The sequence below is a fragment of the Papio anubis genome, chromosome 8, assembly GCF_008728515.1.
Source record: "Papio anubis isolate 15944 chromosome 8, Panubis1.0, whole genome shotgun sequence".
NCBI lineage: Eukaryota > Metazoa > Chordata > Mammalia > Primates > Cercopithecidae > Papio > Papio anubis.
This window is the reverse complement of record NC_044983.1, coordinates 82,386,959-82,400,183: the sequence shown is the minus strand read 5'-3', so window position 1 is coordinate 82,400,183 and position 13,225 is coordinate 82,386,959. Positions and strand designations below refer to the sequence as shown.

The 13,225-nt window shown below is 37.7% G+C and overlaps 1 protein-coding gene across 3 annotated transcripts in view; it reads right to left on the bottom strand.

Moving 5' to 3' along the window:
* The window catches only part of CNBD1 (cyclic nucleotide binding domain containing 1), a 533,550-nt gene that overhangs the window by 509,320 nt on the left and 11,005 nt on the right, over positions 1-13,225 (bottom strand). For all 3 annotated transcript variants that reach the window (XM_017962161.3, XM_031669659.1, XM_031669661.1), the window contains exon 2: positions 2,087-2,156. In XM_017962161.3, coding sequence (XP_017817650.1) covers positions 2,087-2,156 — 70 coding nt within the window. The remainder of the gene's footprint in view (positions 1-2,086; positions 2,157-13,225) is intronic.

The following is a 13,225-nucleotide window of genomic DNA, read 5'->3' as shown; positions in this document are numbered from 1 at the left end:
CAAAGTGACATCATCCTCCCTTTGTTATTAATTTTTTATTTTATCTTCAATAAAAAAATCCTAGGATAATATACCAACCTACTGCCTTTATTCTAATAGAAGAAACTTTTTTAGAATCAAAACTAATGCCTTTTGTGAGTTTCATGTACAAAAATGTAAAACCTTGAATTATTTAATTCTCAGCCTTCCTATTTTTATTATAGGGGAAAAGTGTAATTTATTGGTCATTTTTCATCTCTAATACATAAAGAACTAATAATATGGAGAAATACATTTTTCCTAAATTGCTTCTCAATTTGTTGAAATCACTTGAATTCTGAAGTTTTTAAATAATTCCTGTGAATGTATTTCTGGTAAACTGTCTAAAGAAATGTCAAGGGAGAAAAAGGACCGGACTTCTAAGCTTTTATTAATTTGTTGTAATTTTATTCTCACCCCAAGTAAATATTCATCTTCACATTTGATTTTATATTTGTAACTATATATTGTATTTCTAACAGAATGATGCAAAACCTATATGCACATACCTTAAAACCTGTTCCCCCAGCCCCCTAGTGTGTACCAGTGCTCCAAAAGAACACATCCAACAATTTCAGGATTTGGGTTTCTAACAGAAGACACAGTAAACATAAGACTTACTAGAGGGAGTCAGGCAGTACAGCCAGACTGGACCTGAATGAGATAATTGTCTCATGAGAGGACACTGCCCAAGAGGAATGATTCAATCCAGGAAGAGGAAGGCTGATCACATTTATTTAGAGGGGATACTTTGACAGAACTAGATCTAGATGATTCAATTTCTCTTATTATGACCCCCCAAGAGAAAAAAATCTAGAAGTATTTTGAAAAATGAAATGAGTCTGGGCCAGAAAGCAAAAGGAAAATGAAAACAAAAAGGCCATTTAGTTCCAAAAGCCTTGACTAGCTTCTCATGCATTAGAAAAGGGACCAACATATAAGATAGATTCAAAGCTTGGATGGTAACATTTTTCAAGACACTTAAAATATTGAATGAGCTTTTCTGAATAACAATAATAATAAAAATAACTAACACTTCTGGAACCCTACGTGCCAGATACTATTTACATATATTAGGCTCATTTAATCATCCTAGTAACCCTTTAAAGTGAGTACTATTGTTATCTCCACGTTACAAATGAAAAAACCAAGGCAGAGAAATGTAGTAAGCAGTATAAAATCACGCAGAGGGTAAGAGGCTGAGACAGGAGTCACACCAGGCAATAGGTCTCGGGAGTGTGTGGACTTCATTCTTTACTCCATGTCGAAAAGCACTGGGAGCGAGGAGGAGGCAGCAATGCACAGGGGAAAATGATCCCTCTTGACAGAAATCCAAGCAATATCAAAATTGAATGCCTTCTTCTCTCTCTCTCTGAGAAAGAAGAAATGAGAAGACAGACAACAATATAAAAATAATTTGAAATGGATTGCAAAGTACAAGGATGTGACTTGGAGATGTTTTAAAGTAGAGAGAGAAAACTCTGCAAACCTAAGGCATTCCTCAGCAGTCCCATGAAGGATGAGTGAAGGAAGGTAAGAGGGTGGGTGGTCACTGATGGATATGGAAGGAAATAACCAGTTTTATAATTCTGAAAATCCCACTTGGAGAAAAGAGTTGTCAAGGAAATAGATCTTTTAAAACTAAATCTTCAAGTATCACACATCTTAGGAATCCTGAGCTTTGAACAGTGATATTTCCTAGTTCTCTGGTTCCAGTATATTTCAACGAGGCATTCCCTATTCACTGCTCAGGTACTTACTTCACTCAGTATGTGTGTTTTCAACCACTTAAGGCTTTTCCCCTTATGACTGCTTTTTAAGTACTAGAAAGGGCCAGCTAGGGATGAGTTATGTTTGTTTCACACTAAATTGTTTCCTTAAGGTATGACATATATATTCTGCCCCTTCAATCTGAAGAAATAACCTCCAGGTTTTCAACTGTTTTTATCTGTGTGATAAATCAGGTACCTGTGAGAGCCAGCAATGGTTTATTACTATACTTTATCCCTAAAACAAAAATACTCATATTCATTTGAATGACAGAAAAAGAAATGCATGAATAGCTTACCTGTGTTGTCCTCTAATGTGGCATAATGCATTCAACTGGCCATAATTAATGTGCTTAGACTTTTTCAAGTCTGAAAAAAAAATCAATTAAAAAATTCAGTAATTTTCCATAATCTTATTAAGCAAGTATATAAATAGAGTTTAACTGCAAACATTCATCACAGTGAAAGAATTCAGTGACTATGGAAGTGAGGTATTAACAGTCTTTGTTTGATACACAAGTCGAACTGAATAGGGTGATTCAAGTGAGGAAAGAATTTAATGTTTTTTATTGATGTCAAATCTAGTCTGGCATTTTTTTTATTTCCAGCAAATGCTGAAGTTTGTCTGTGTTCATATAATGTCACTTCTCTTAAAGCAAGCCATGCAGAAGCCCTATCCAATACTGTTAGAAGGTGAACTGGTTCCAGAACTTCAGACATGACAATTTGAGTAAGAGTTTTCTTAATTTGTCTCTCACTTTCACTCTTGCCCTTTGATTCAATCCTACATATGCCGGCCTATTCGGTCCTATGCAGGTCCCCATCTTTGGTTCCCCCTCTTCAGAGCACCTTCCAGTGTCTGGATTCAGTTTGCAATTCCTTCTAAAGATCAAATGTAAGCAAATCATAAAGAAGTCTTTAAGAGCAGAAAGATAGTAATCACAGTCAAAAAGCAAACTAATTGTCATTCTTCTTCAGTGCCAGAACGGGCTGATATCCTTCAAATTAGATGGAAAGGAAGATAGAGTATTGAGTATTATAGCATCTTTACAATGATGGGCAGTCACATTACAGGCCTTCTGTTTACTGCAGAAGAATAAGTGCTGTTAGAACTGTTGTAAAAAAAAAAAAAAGCAATAATAAATACTCACTTAGGCATATTACTCCTTTCTTTAGTGAAAAGTTATTGAGAAAATCAGTGGTTTAATGCATTTCTCAAACGTTAAAAAATGCATTCATTGACCACATTCTAATTATGAAGAATTGGAATTTGACATCCACATTTATCTGTTTTAAAAACTTTTAGTTTTCTGACTCATAAAATTTGACTTCGCTTAAAAGTGTTGTGATCCTTTAAATTAATCACCAATAACAAATTGGTTATTAATCACCAATAACAAACACTGCTTTTCTAAATTAGAAATTGAAATAAGGCAAATTTAAGCAGACAACTGATTGCTATCCATATAAATCATATCATTTAATAAACTTGGAAATACTGATTACATGATTTAGGCATTTTCTTACCCACATTACTCAGGTAGAGCCTTAAAAAACAAACAAACAAAAATTACCAAATTGTGTGTTAGCATCATATGGAATAATTTATTTTAAATGAACCAAGCTATCAGCTTAAATATATCTAAACTACCTTTTAGTCTACTAATATTTCTGATACATAAAATCTTAATCATAGATTTTTATATACACAGATTAGGAAGGAACTTCTATAAAATATTCTTTTAGCCTATTTTTCTAATGGTGTTCAAGAATAGTGTCAGGACAGGAAAGGGAGATGATGCCACAGACATTTGGAAAAAGGTCAGGGTTTGAGAAATTCTAACTAAAAATGGGAGGCTTTAAAAAGGTAAATATTCTTTATTCTTCATTTAAAGCAGGTGACCAAAAAAATAAGAATTATAGAACGGAGAAAATAAGATTAAGAACTGCTAGCAAAGAATAGAAAGATTAAACTACTACTTTGCTTTTTATCTAACAGTAACATTGCCTGAGAAAAGCTATAGCAGTAGAGGTCAAGGCTTCATAGTAGGCTTGGAACAGCCAAGTAAACTCAAAAATAGAATGGGCTGGATAGCACTCACAGCCTAGCAGAAGAACACTTTAATTCATCAAAACATCTCTTTGCTGATCCTCAGTTCTGAGAGGTATTTGTCGCAAGGCTCTTTCTGCAGAGGGTGTTGAGCAACATAATGGATCTTGCCTTTGAAAGCAGTTTCATTAAAAAGAAAAAAAGCCAAAGGCTTCACCACGAAATTGTAACTTTGTAAAGAGCAGATGTTGAGCTTTTCTTGCGATCAAATTTAATACAGGGATAAAGTTTAAAGAGGTTCAAAGAGTACAAAGTTTACATTTGTTTTCCAGCCTTGTTTTTCCCTGATGAATTTGCCTTAGCCTGGCTTTTGACAGAAGCAGAGAAGACTTAACCCTATAATAGAGTTAAAATCAAGGGTTTAGACTAGAGTATATTTGAAAGAGGGTTAGAATATTAATCTTTAACTAGAAACCCACTGTGCAATTAAAAAACCAATTATCTTTATTGGTATAAGGCCCACTGTATATTATTGGAATAGAAAAGCTAAATTGCAATGTCTTATGTGTTATACTGGCGATCATTTATATGTGTTAATGATTATTTAAGGTAGATATATCTTCATATGTGTGCATGTGGTAAATTAAGTATGCATGTGATGGAAGTTAGAAATGGTTTTTGTTTTAAATGTAACTAAACTATTTTTCCCCAACAAGCTTTCCTTTAAGAGGTATATAACCACCCTTTACAAAAAGCTAAGAGGAAGCAATAGAATAAGTGAAGCCTTAGAAATTCTGTAAATAGCCACAATTTACTCAGAGACCAGGCTTATCTGAGTGGCTAGGAGGCAAGAAAGAGATGGACAGTATAGCCATAGAAAAAAATATCACATTGATCCTGTGGAAATATCAGAGCAGAGTTAGCGGGAAAGCACAGCGTCAAATGCCTTCAAAGTAGTTAGAGTACATACTCTAATAATTAATCCAACGATAAATGGAACCTTGCTTAATATAATTTTTAGAGCACAAAGCAGCAGTTCAGCAGCCATAGCAACAGAAATACTGGCAACAAACTTTTTGTAGTAAGAATAGCAGCCCTTACACAATAATAAGCAGAAGGTGAATTCTAGCATAGGACCAAAGTACTGAACATGAAGCTGGATGGCAGAAAATAAAGAAAAGGATCCTTCAGAGACAATAAGCATTACTAAGTCTTCATATATACTTGGATTAGTGATTTAATTACGGGAAGGAGTATGTTTAAAATAAGTCTAAACCTATCTAGTGAGGTCACTAAACATACGTATGTTAACGGTTCATAGTGTATCTACTCATTTTTCAACTAGTTTTTGTTTTCAAAAATCTCAAAGCTAACTTTTTTTAAAATAACATAATATTAGATAAGAATAAGGCACCCAAAAAGGGTGACTAAACAAACCTTCAGCGGCCAAAGAATAATGCTGAATCAAAGTCTTCTATTAATAAACGCTGGTACACTGACAGGGACAATTCCCAAGTGTGCCTAGATTATCCCTGTTCATTGACTGGGTGGGTTAAGATGTTAAAATAGAACTGTATTAGCCGAGAAGAGAAAATGGGGGCAGCAGGGGAGTGGTGGGGAACACACAAAAGGGAAAGGGGCAATGTTTTACAACAAATTATCAAAATAACTTCTCTTTATACCCAGCATTTTTGGAAAAAATAATCTACATGTATCTTTTCTATTTCCCCAACCCAAATTCACTCCTCCATCTACTATAATTAATTGTCTGCCTTCATTATTTTTCGAAATTGTTTTCATTAAGATCATAAGAGACCTTGTAGATTCTAGTCAAATAACCTCTTTTCAGTCTACATCTTACCCTCTGTGATGTTTGACACTAAAGGTTCTTCTTACTAGGTTTTTGTGACACTGAGAGGTGACAATATGCTAGCAGCCCTCATTCTCAGCGCCTCCTCGGCCTCGGTGTCCACTCTGGCGGCGCTTGAGGAGCCCTTCAGCCCACCACAGCACCGTGGGATTCCTCTCTGGGCTGGCTAAGGCCGGAGCTGCCTCCCTCTGCTTGCCGGGAGGTGTGGAGGTAGAGGTGCCCGCAGGAACCCGGGCTGCGCCTGGACGGCGCTCACGGGCCAGTCCGAGTGCAGGCGAGCGCGGCCTCCGCGCGCCCCACACACTGAGGGGCCGGCCGGCGGGCCCAGCAGGCCCAGGGCAGTGGGGGGCTTAGCACCCATGCCAGCAGCTGCGGAGGTTGCGCCGGGTCCCCCAGCAGTGCCCGCCGACCGGTGCTGCACTCAAATTCTGGCCGGCTCTTAGCTGTCTCCCCGCGGGGCAGGGCTCTGGGCCTGCAGCCCACCATGTCTGAGCTCCCCCACTGTGGTGGGCCCCCGCAGGGGGCAGCCTTCCCCAGGGGCGCCCTTGCTTTGTGGCGCCGGGTCCCATCAACCGCCCAAGGGCTGAGGAGTGCAGGCGCGACTCTAGACTGGTGAGGGCAGTTCCGCTTGCAGCCCCAGTGCAGGATCCACTAGGTGAAGCCAGCGGGGCTCCTGAGGCGGATGGGGACTTGGAGAACTTTTACATCTAGCCGGAGATTGTATGTGCACTAATCAGCGTTCTGTATCTAGCTAATCTGGTGGGGACTAGGAGAACTTTTATGTCTAGCTAGAGGATCCTAAATACACCAATCAGTACTCTGTGTCCAGCTCAGGGTTTGTAAATACACCAATCAGTACTCTGTGTCTAGCTAACCTAGTGGGGACTTGGAGAACTTTTTTGTCTAGCACTCTGTGTCTAGCTCAAGGATTGTAAACGCACCAATCAGTACTCTCTGTCTAGCTCAAGGTTTGTAAATACACCAATCAGTACTCTGTGTCCAGCTCAAGGTTTGTAAGTATACCAATTGGTACTCTGTATCTAGCTAACCTGGTGGGGACTTGGAGAACTTTTCTGTCTAGCACTCTGTGTCTGGCTCAAGGACTGAAAATGCACCAATCAGCACTCTGTCAAAACGGATCAATCAGCTCTCTGTAAAGTGGACCAATCAGCTCTCTGTAAAATGAACCAATCAGCAGGATGTGGGTGGGGTCAGATAAGGGAATAAAAGCAGGTTGCCCAAGTCAGTTAGCAGCAACTGGCTCTGGTCTCCTTCCACATTGTGGAAGCTTTGTTCTTTTGCTCTTTGCAATAAATCTTGCTGCTGCTCACTTTTTGGGTCCACCATGCCTTTATGAGCTGTAACACTCACCACGAAAGTCTGCAGCTTCACTCCTGAAGCCAATGAGACCACGAATCCACTGGGAAGAAGAAACAATTCCAGACAGACTGCTTCTAAGAACTGTAACACTCACCATGAAGGTCTGCAGCTTCACTCCTGACAGCGAGACCACGAACTCACCAGAAGGAAGAAACTCCAGACACATCTGAACGTCTGAAGAAACAAACTCCGGACACACTATCTTTAAGAACTGTAATGCTCACCGCCAGGGTCCGTGGCTTCATTCTTGAAGTCAGTGAGACCAAGAACCCACCAATTCCAGACACAACACCATTCTCTCCTTTCTTGCTTTCCCCTTATTAGACTGCTCCACTGAATGCTATCTTCTTACCTCAAGCATTGATGTTGGCCAAGAATCCATTCTCATTACCCCTGTCTTCTCTTCTCAGCTTAGATCCTCTTTTTGCATAATCTTATCTGCATTCATGTCTTCAATGATCACATTGATTTTAAGATACTCAAATCAAACTCTAGACCAGATCTCTAACCGGTGCTCCACTAATATTCACGTGAATGTTGCCCAGGAAAATCAAACTCAAGATAACCAAAACTTCACTCAATATTTCTCCTATGTTTATTTTGCCACATAAAACATGATCCTCGCCTGAATTTTGTCTGGATTAAGAAAATCCCTACCACTTATAATAACTTTATCACCAATCTATTTTTTGTTAACTTTTAAGTTCCAGGGAATGTGCAGGGTGTGCAGGTTTGTTATATAGGTAAACGGGTGTCATGGTGGTTTGTTATATGCATTATTTCATCACTCAGGTATTAAGCCTAGTATCCATTAGTTATTTTTTTCTGATTCTCTCCTTCCTCCCACCTTCCACCCTCCAGTAGGCCTCAGTGTATGTTGTTCCCCTCTATGTGTCCATGTGTTCTCATCTCTTAGCTCCCACTTACAAGTGAGAACACGCGGTATTTGGTGTTCTGTTCTTGAGTTTGTTTGCTAAGGAAGATGGCCTCCAGCACCATCCATGTCCCTCCGAAGGCCATAATCTTATTCTTTTTTATGGCTGCATAGTACTGCATGTGTTATGTACCACATTTTCTTTACCCAGTCTATCATTGGTGGGTGTTTAGGTTGAGTCCATGTCTTTGCTATTGTGAATAGTGCTGCAGTGAACATAAGTGTGCATGTGTCTTTATAATAGAACGATTTATATTCATTTGGGTATATACCCAGTAATGGGATTGCTGGATTCAGTGGTATTTCTGTGTTTAGGTCTTTGAAGAATTGCCACACTGTCTTCCACAACGGTTGAACTGATTTACAGTCCCAACAACAGGGTGTAAGTGTTCTTTTTTCTCCACAATCTCACTAGCATCTGTACTTTTTTGACTTTCTGATAACAGCTATTCTGACTGGTGTGAGATAGTGTCTTAGTGGTTTGATTTGCATTTCTCTAATGATCAGGGATGTTGAGCTTTTTTCCATATGATTGTTGGCCATGTTTATGTCTTCTGTTGAGAAATGCTTATTCATGTCCTTTGCCCACTTTTTAATGGTTTTTTTTTTCTTGTAAATTTGTTTTAAGTTCCTTATAGATGCTAGATCTTAGACCTATGTCAGATGCATAATTTGCAAAAATTTTTTTCCCATTCTGTAGGTTGTGTGTTTACTCTGCTGATAGTTTCTTTTGCTGTGAAGAAACTCTTAGTTTGATTGGATCTCATTTGTCAATTTTACTTTTGTTGCAATTGCTTTTGGCATCTTCATCATGAAATCTTTGTCCATGCCTCTGAATGGTATTGCCTAGGTTGTCTTCCAGGATTTTTATAGTTTGGAGTTTTACATTTAAATCTTTAACCCATCTTAAGTTTTGAATATGGTGTAAAAAAAGGGGTCCAGTTTCAATTTTCTGCTTATGGCTAGCCAGTTTTCCCAGTACCATTTATTGAATAGGGAATATTTTCCCCATTACCTATTTTTGCCAGGTTTGTTGAAGATCAGATAATTGTAGATATGTGGACTGATTTTGGGGTTCACTACTCTGTTCCATTAGTCTATGTGTCTATTCTTATGCTGGTACCATGCTGTTTTGGTTACTGTAGCCCTGCAGTGTAGTTTAAAAGTCATGCAGCGTGATGGCTCCAGCTTTTTTCTTTTTGCTTAAGATTGCCTGGCTATTGAGGCTCTTTTTGATTCCATATGAATTTTAAAATAGTTTTTTCTAATACTGTGAAGAATGTGAATGACAGTTTAATGGCAATAGCATTGAATTTATAAATTGCTTTGGGCAGATGGCCATTTTAATGATATTGATCCTTCCTATCCATGAGCATGGAATGGTTTTCCATTTGTCTGTGTCATATCTGATTTATCTGAGCAGTCATTTATAGTTCTCATTGTAGAGATTTTTCACCTCCCTTGTTAGCTGTATTCCTAAGTATTTTATTCTTTCTGTGGCAATTGTGAATGGGAATTTGCTCATGATTTGGTTCTCTGCTTGTCTGTTGTTGGCGTATAGGAATGCTAGCGATTTTTGCACATTGATTCTGTATCCTGAGATTTTGCTGAAGTTGCTTATCATCTTGAGAAGCTTTGGAACTGAGGAAATGGGGTTTTCTAGATATGGAATCATGTCATCTGCAAACAGGGATAGTTTTACTTCCTCTGTTACTATTTGAATACCCTTTATTTCCTTCTCTTGCCTGATTGCCCTGGCCAGAACTTCCAAAACTGTGTTGAATAGGAGTGGTAAGAGATGGCGTCCTTGTCTTGTGCTGGCATTCAAGAGGAATGCTGCCAGCTTTTGCCCATTCAGTATGATATTGACTGTGTGTTTTTCATGTATGGTTCTTATTATTTTGAGGTATGTTCCTTCGATATCTAGTTTATTGAGAGTTTTTAACATGAAGGAATGTTGAATTTTATCAAAAACCTTTTCTGCATCTATTGAGATAATCATGTGATTTTTGTCTTTAGTTCTGTTTATGTGATGAATCACATTTCTTGATTTGCATATGTTGAACCAACCTTGCATCCCAGAGATGAAGCCTACTTGATCATGGTGGATAAGCTTTTGATGTGCTGCTGGATTTGGTTTGCTGATATTTTGTTGAGGATTTTTTCATTGACGTTCATTAAGGTTATTGACCTGAGGTTTTCTTTTTTTGTTGTTGTATCTATAACCAATCTTGAGACCTTATTCTGCCCTTTCCTCTTCAGGACCAAAGTGTTACAAAGACTGTCAACTCTACCTCTTTTTAAATATATCCTAAATATTTTCAAAATACAGTTGTCCATCAATATCCACCGGGTGTTGGTTCTAGGACACCTCTTTCATCCCTCCAACACAAAAATCCATAAGTGCTCAAGTCTTTCATGTAAAATGGCATATTTTCAGATAACCTATGCACATCTTCCCATATAGTTTAAATCTTCTCTAGATTACTTTTAATACCTAATACAGTATAAATCCTATTTAAATAGTGTTATACTGCATTGTTTTGTATTTTATATTATTTTCATTGTAGTATTATTATTTTTTTTATTTTTTCTAATATGTTGGATCCCACGTTGAGTCTGCACAGGGAAACCTCAGATACAAAGGACTGACCGTGTGTCTCGTCTTATCCTAATGACAATAAGGATTGTCGTTAATCAGAAGTCACAAAGTAGGGCCATGTGATGTGTACGTTGTGAAGTAGTACTATTCACATGCTTGCCACAGTTCAATATCTTATTTCAGGTTCTTTTTGAATCTCACCTGTAATACTGCAATAATCTCCTAACTAATGTCCCTGACTTCAGCTTCTTCCTCCCCAACACATCCTCCAGGCTACTCTCACAGTACTTTCTAAAATTCTAATGTGATTGTTAAACTTTCTTACTTTAAACCCCTTTGTATGTAATCATGCTTTTTATAATTGTACCTAAATTAAATTCCGTGACTTCATTGAAGACCACCCTTTAAGTTCCTCCCCAATTCTCCGTTTTGTTTTTGTTTTTGTTTTTGTTTTGGAGTCTCACTCTGTCTCCCAGGCTGGAGTGCAGTGGCACAATCTCAGCTCACTGCAACCTCTGCCTCCTGGGTTAATACCATTCTCCTGCCTCAGCCTCCCGAGTAGCTGGGACTACAGGCACCCGCCACCATGCCCGGCTAATTTTTTGTATTTTTAGTAGAGATGGGGTTTCCCTGTGTTAGCCAGAATGGTCTCAATCTCCTGACCTCGTGATCCGCTCACCTTGGCCTTCCAAAGTGCTGGGATTACAGGCGTGAGCCACCGCGCCCGGCCTCATTCTCGCCGTCTTTCAACAACGCATGTTCTGGGTGCTCCATGAACATATCTTGTCCTTTTGATATTATATTCTCTTTGGATCATTACTCAACTTAAAAAACTCATCCATACTTTCAGATCCATCTCAGAAGTTAACCAGTGACAAATTTTTGAAACCCGTCTTCCATAGACAAAGGTAAATGTATTTTCCATTGTGCTCTTATAGCACCACAAGAATAGTGGCACTTTACGTAAAGAAAGAATATCTTTCTTTACGACTTTTTAATTTATATCTATATTTCTTCAGATTTATGACGATCCCCTGAAGACAGTGTCCATTTTCTATTCATCTTGAACCAAAACACTAGAACTTATCATAATGATTGGATTTAAATACTATTTAGTAAATTATAATGAATAAGTAATAATAATGTGACTCTAATTTGTCAGGTGAGAGTCAGTTCCGTGCAATGAAAATCAAATCAAGGAAAAATAACAAAGGCAGGTAAGTAGAAATAAAAATGTTATTAAAAGAATACTTTCAAAACTCCAGAACCACCCTGTTTCTTGTAGAAGATCATATTTAATTATTTCATCTCCAATCTACATGAGATTGAACATCAAGTGAATGTCATTTTTTTCGGCATTAAAAATCTATTCATCATGACAAACAGCCCACTCAATAACATAAAGAGTAAAAAATAGAAGTAGGGGGAAGGAGCCTGGTCTACAGTAAAACTGAGGATTAACCATATTTTCTAACTATGAATTCTGAAGAATATCAACCAAATAGTGAAACATCAATAAACTGTAAAAGAGGTACAAGAGAAAATGCATACTTCTCTTGTTTGAGGAAAAAGGGAAGAGTTTTCCAGGGGAAGCTGATACAGCTCTGAAGGATGCAGTCATTAAACCTTACTGGAAATGGGAAGATGTTCCGACATGGGCAGACTAAAGGGATACCCTTGAACCAATGACATTCATGAAAGGCGGGGTTAAACAAGGGTCCCACATAACAGTCATTTTATTTCAGAATAAAGTTGTTGTGATAATACAGAGGACAATGTAAGTGGCAATCCACACAGAAGCAGCTGATCTCAGTCACTGAAAAGAAATAGATTATGGCCAAATAACTACACAGAACCTTCGGAATATAAATGATGACAGCACGAATTAGGGGCATGTTGTTTAGGGAAAAGAACAGAACAGAGTTGATGAAAAGTGTTCAACATTAACATACAAGAAAATTCAATCTGTCTGCTGAACCAGGGCACTCTCCACCACCGTTTATTTTCTAACAAGTAATCTACCTTCAAAAAATAACCACTATTTAATAATCCTGAAACCTAAGCACAATATGCTCTAAGGGATAAGGTAAAAATGATTAATTTATAATAGCAAATAAAAATCAAATAGTATGCACCAGAGTAATAATTATGCCAGGAAGTAAGTAAAAATCCATGCTTCTCCATCTCTCTCTCTCTCTCTCTCACACACACACACAGCTTTGATGAAAGAAAAACAAAATTATAAGGCATTAACCATAAATAAGAAAACAGAAAGAAATTACAAGCAGGCAATATTCAGGAAATAAGAGGAAGATAAAATAAAATTATGGCAGAAATAAAATCCACATGGGAAACTGCAAAAATGACAAAGATTTAAGAAAATATAGTCATAGATACAGAGGCTAATACACTCAAATAAATAGGAAAAATATAAACAAAGGAGAAAATAACAAATGAAAATAGGGAGCAGATACTATATGTAAAAATGATTTCTGAATAAGAAAACAGAAATAAGAGTAGACAAAAAATGCTCAAAGATATAATGCAAGAATACTTATATAAACACTTGAATCTGGAGAATTAAATATAATACCATGACCCA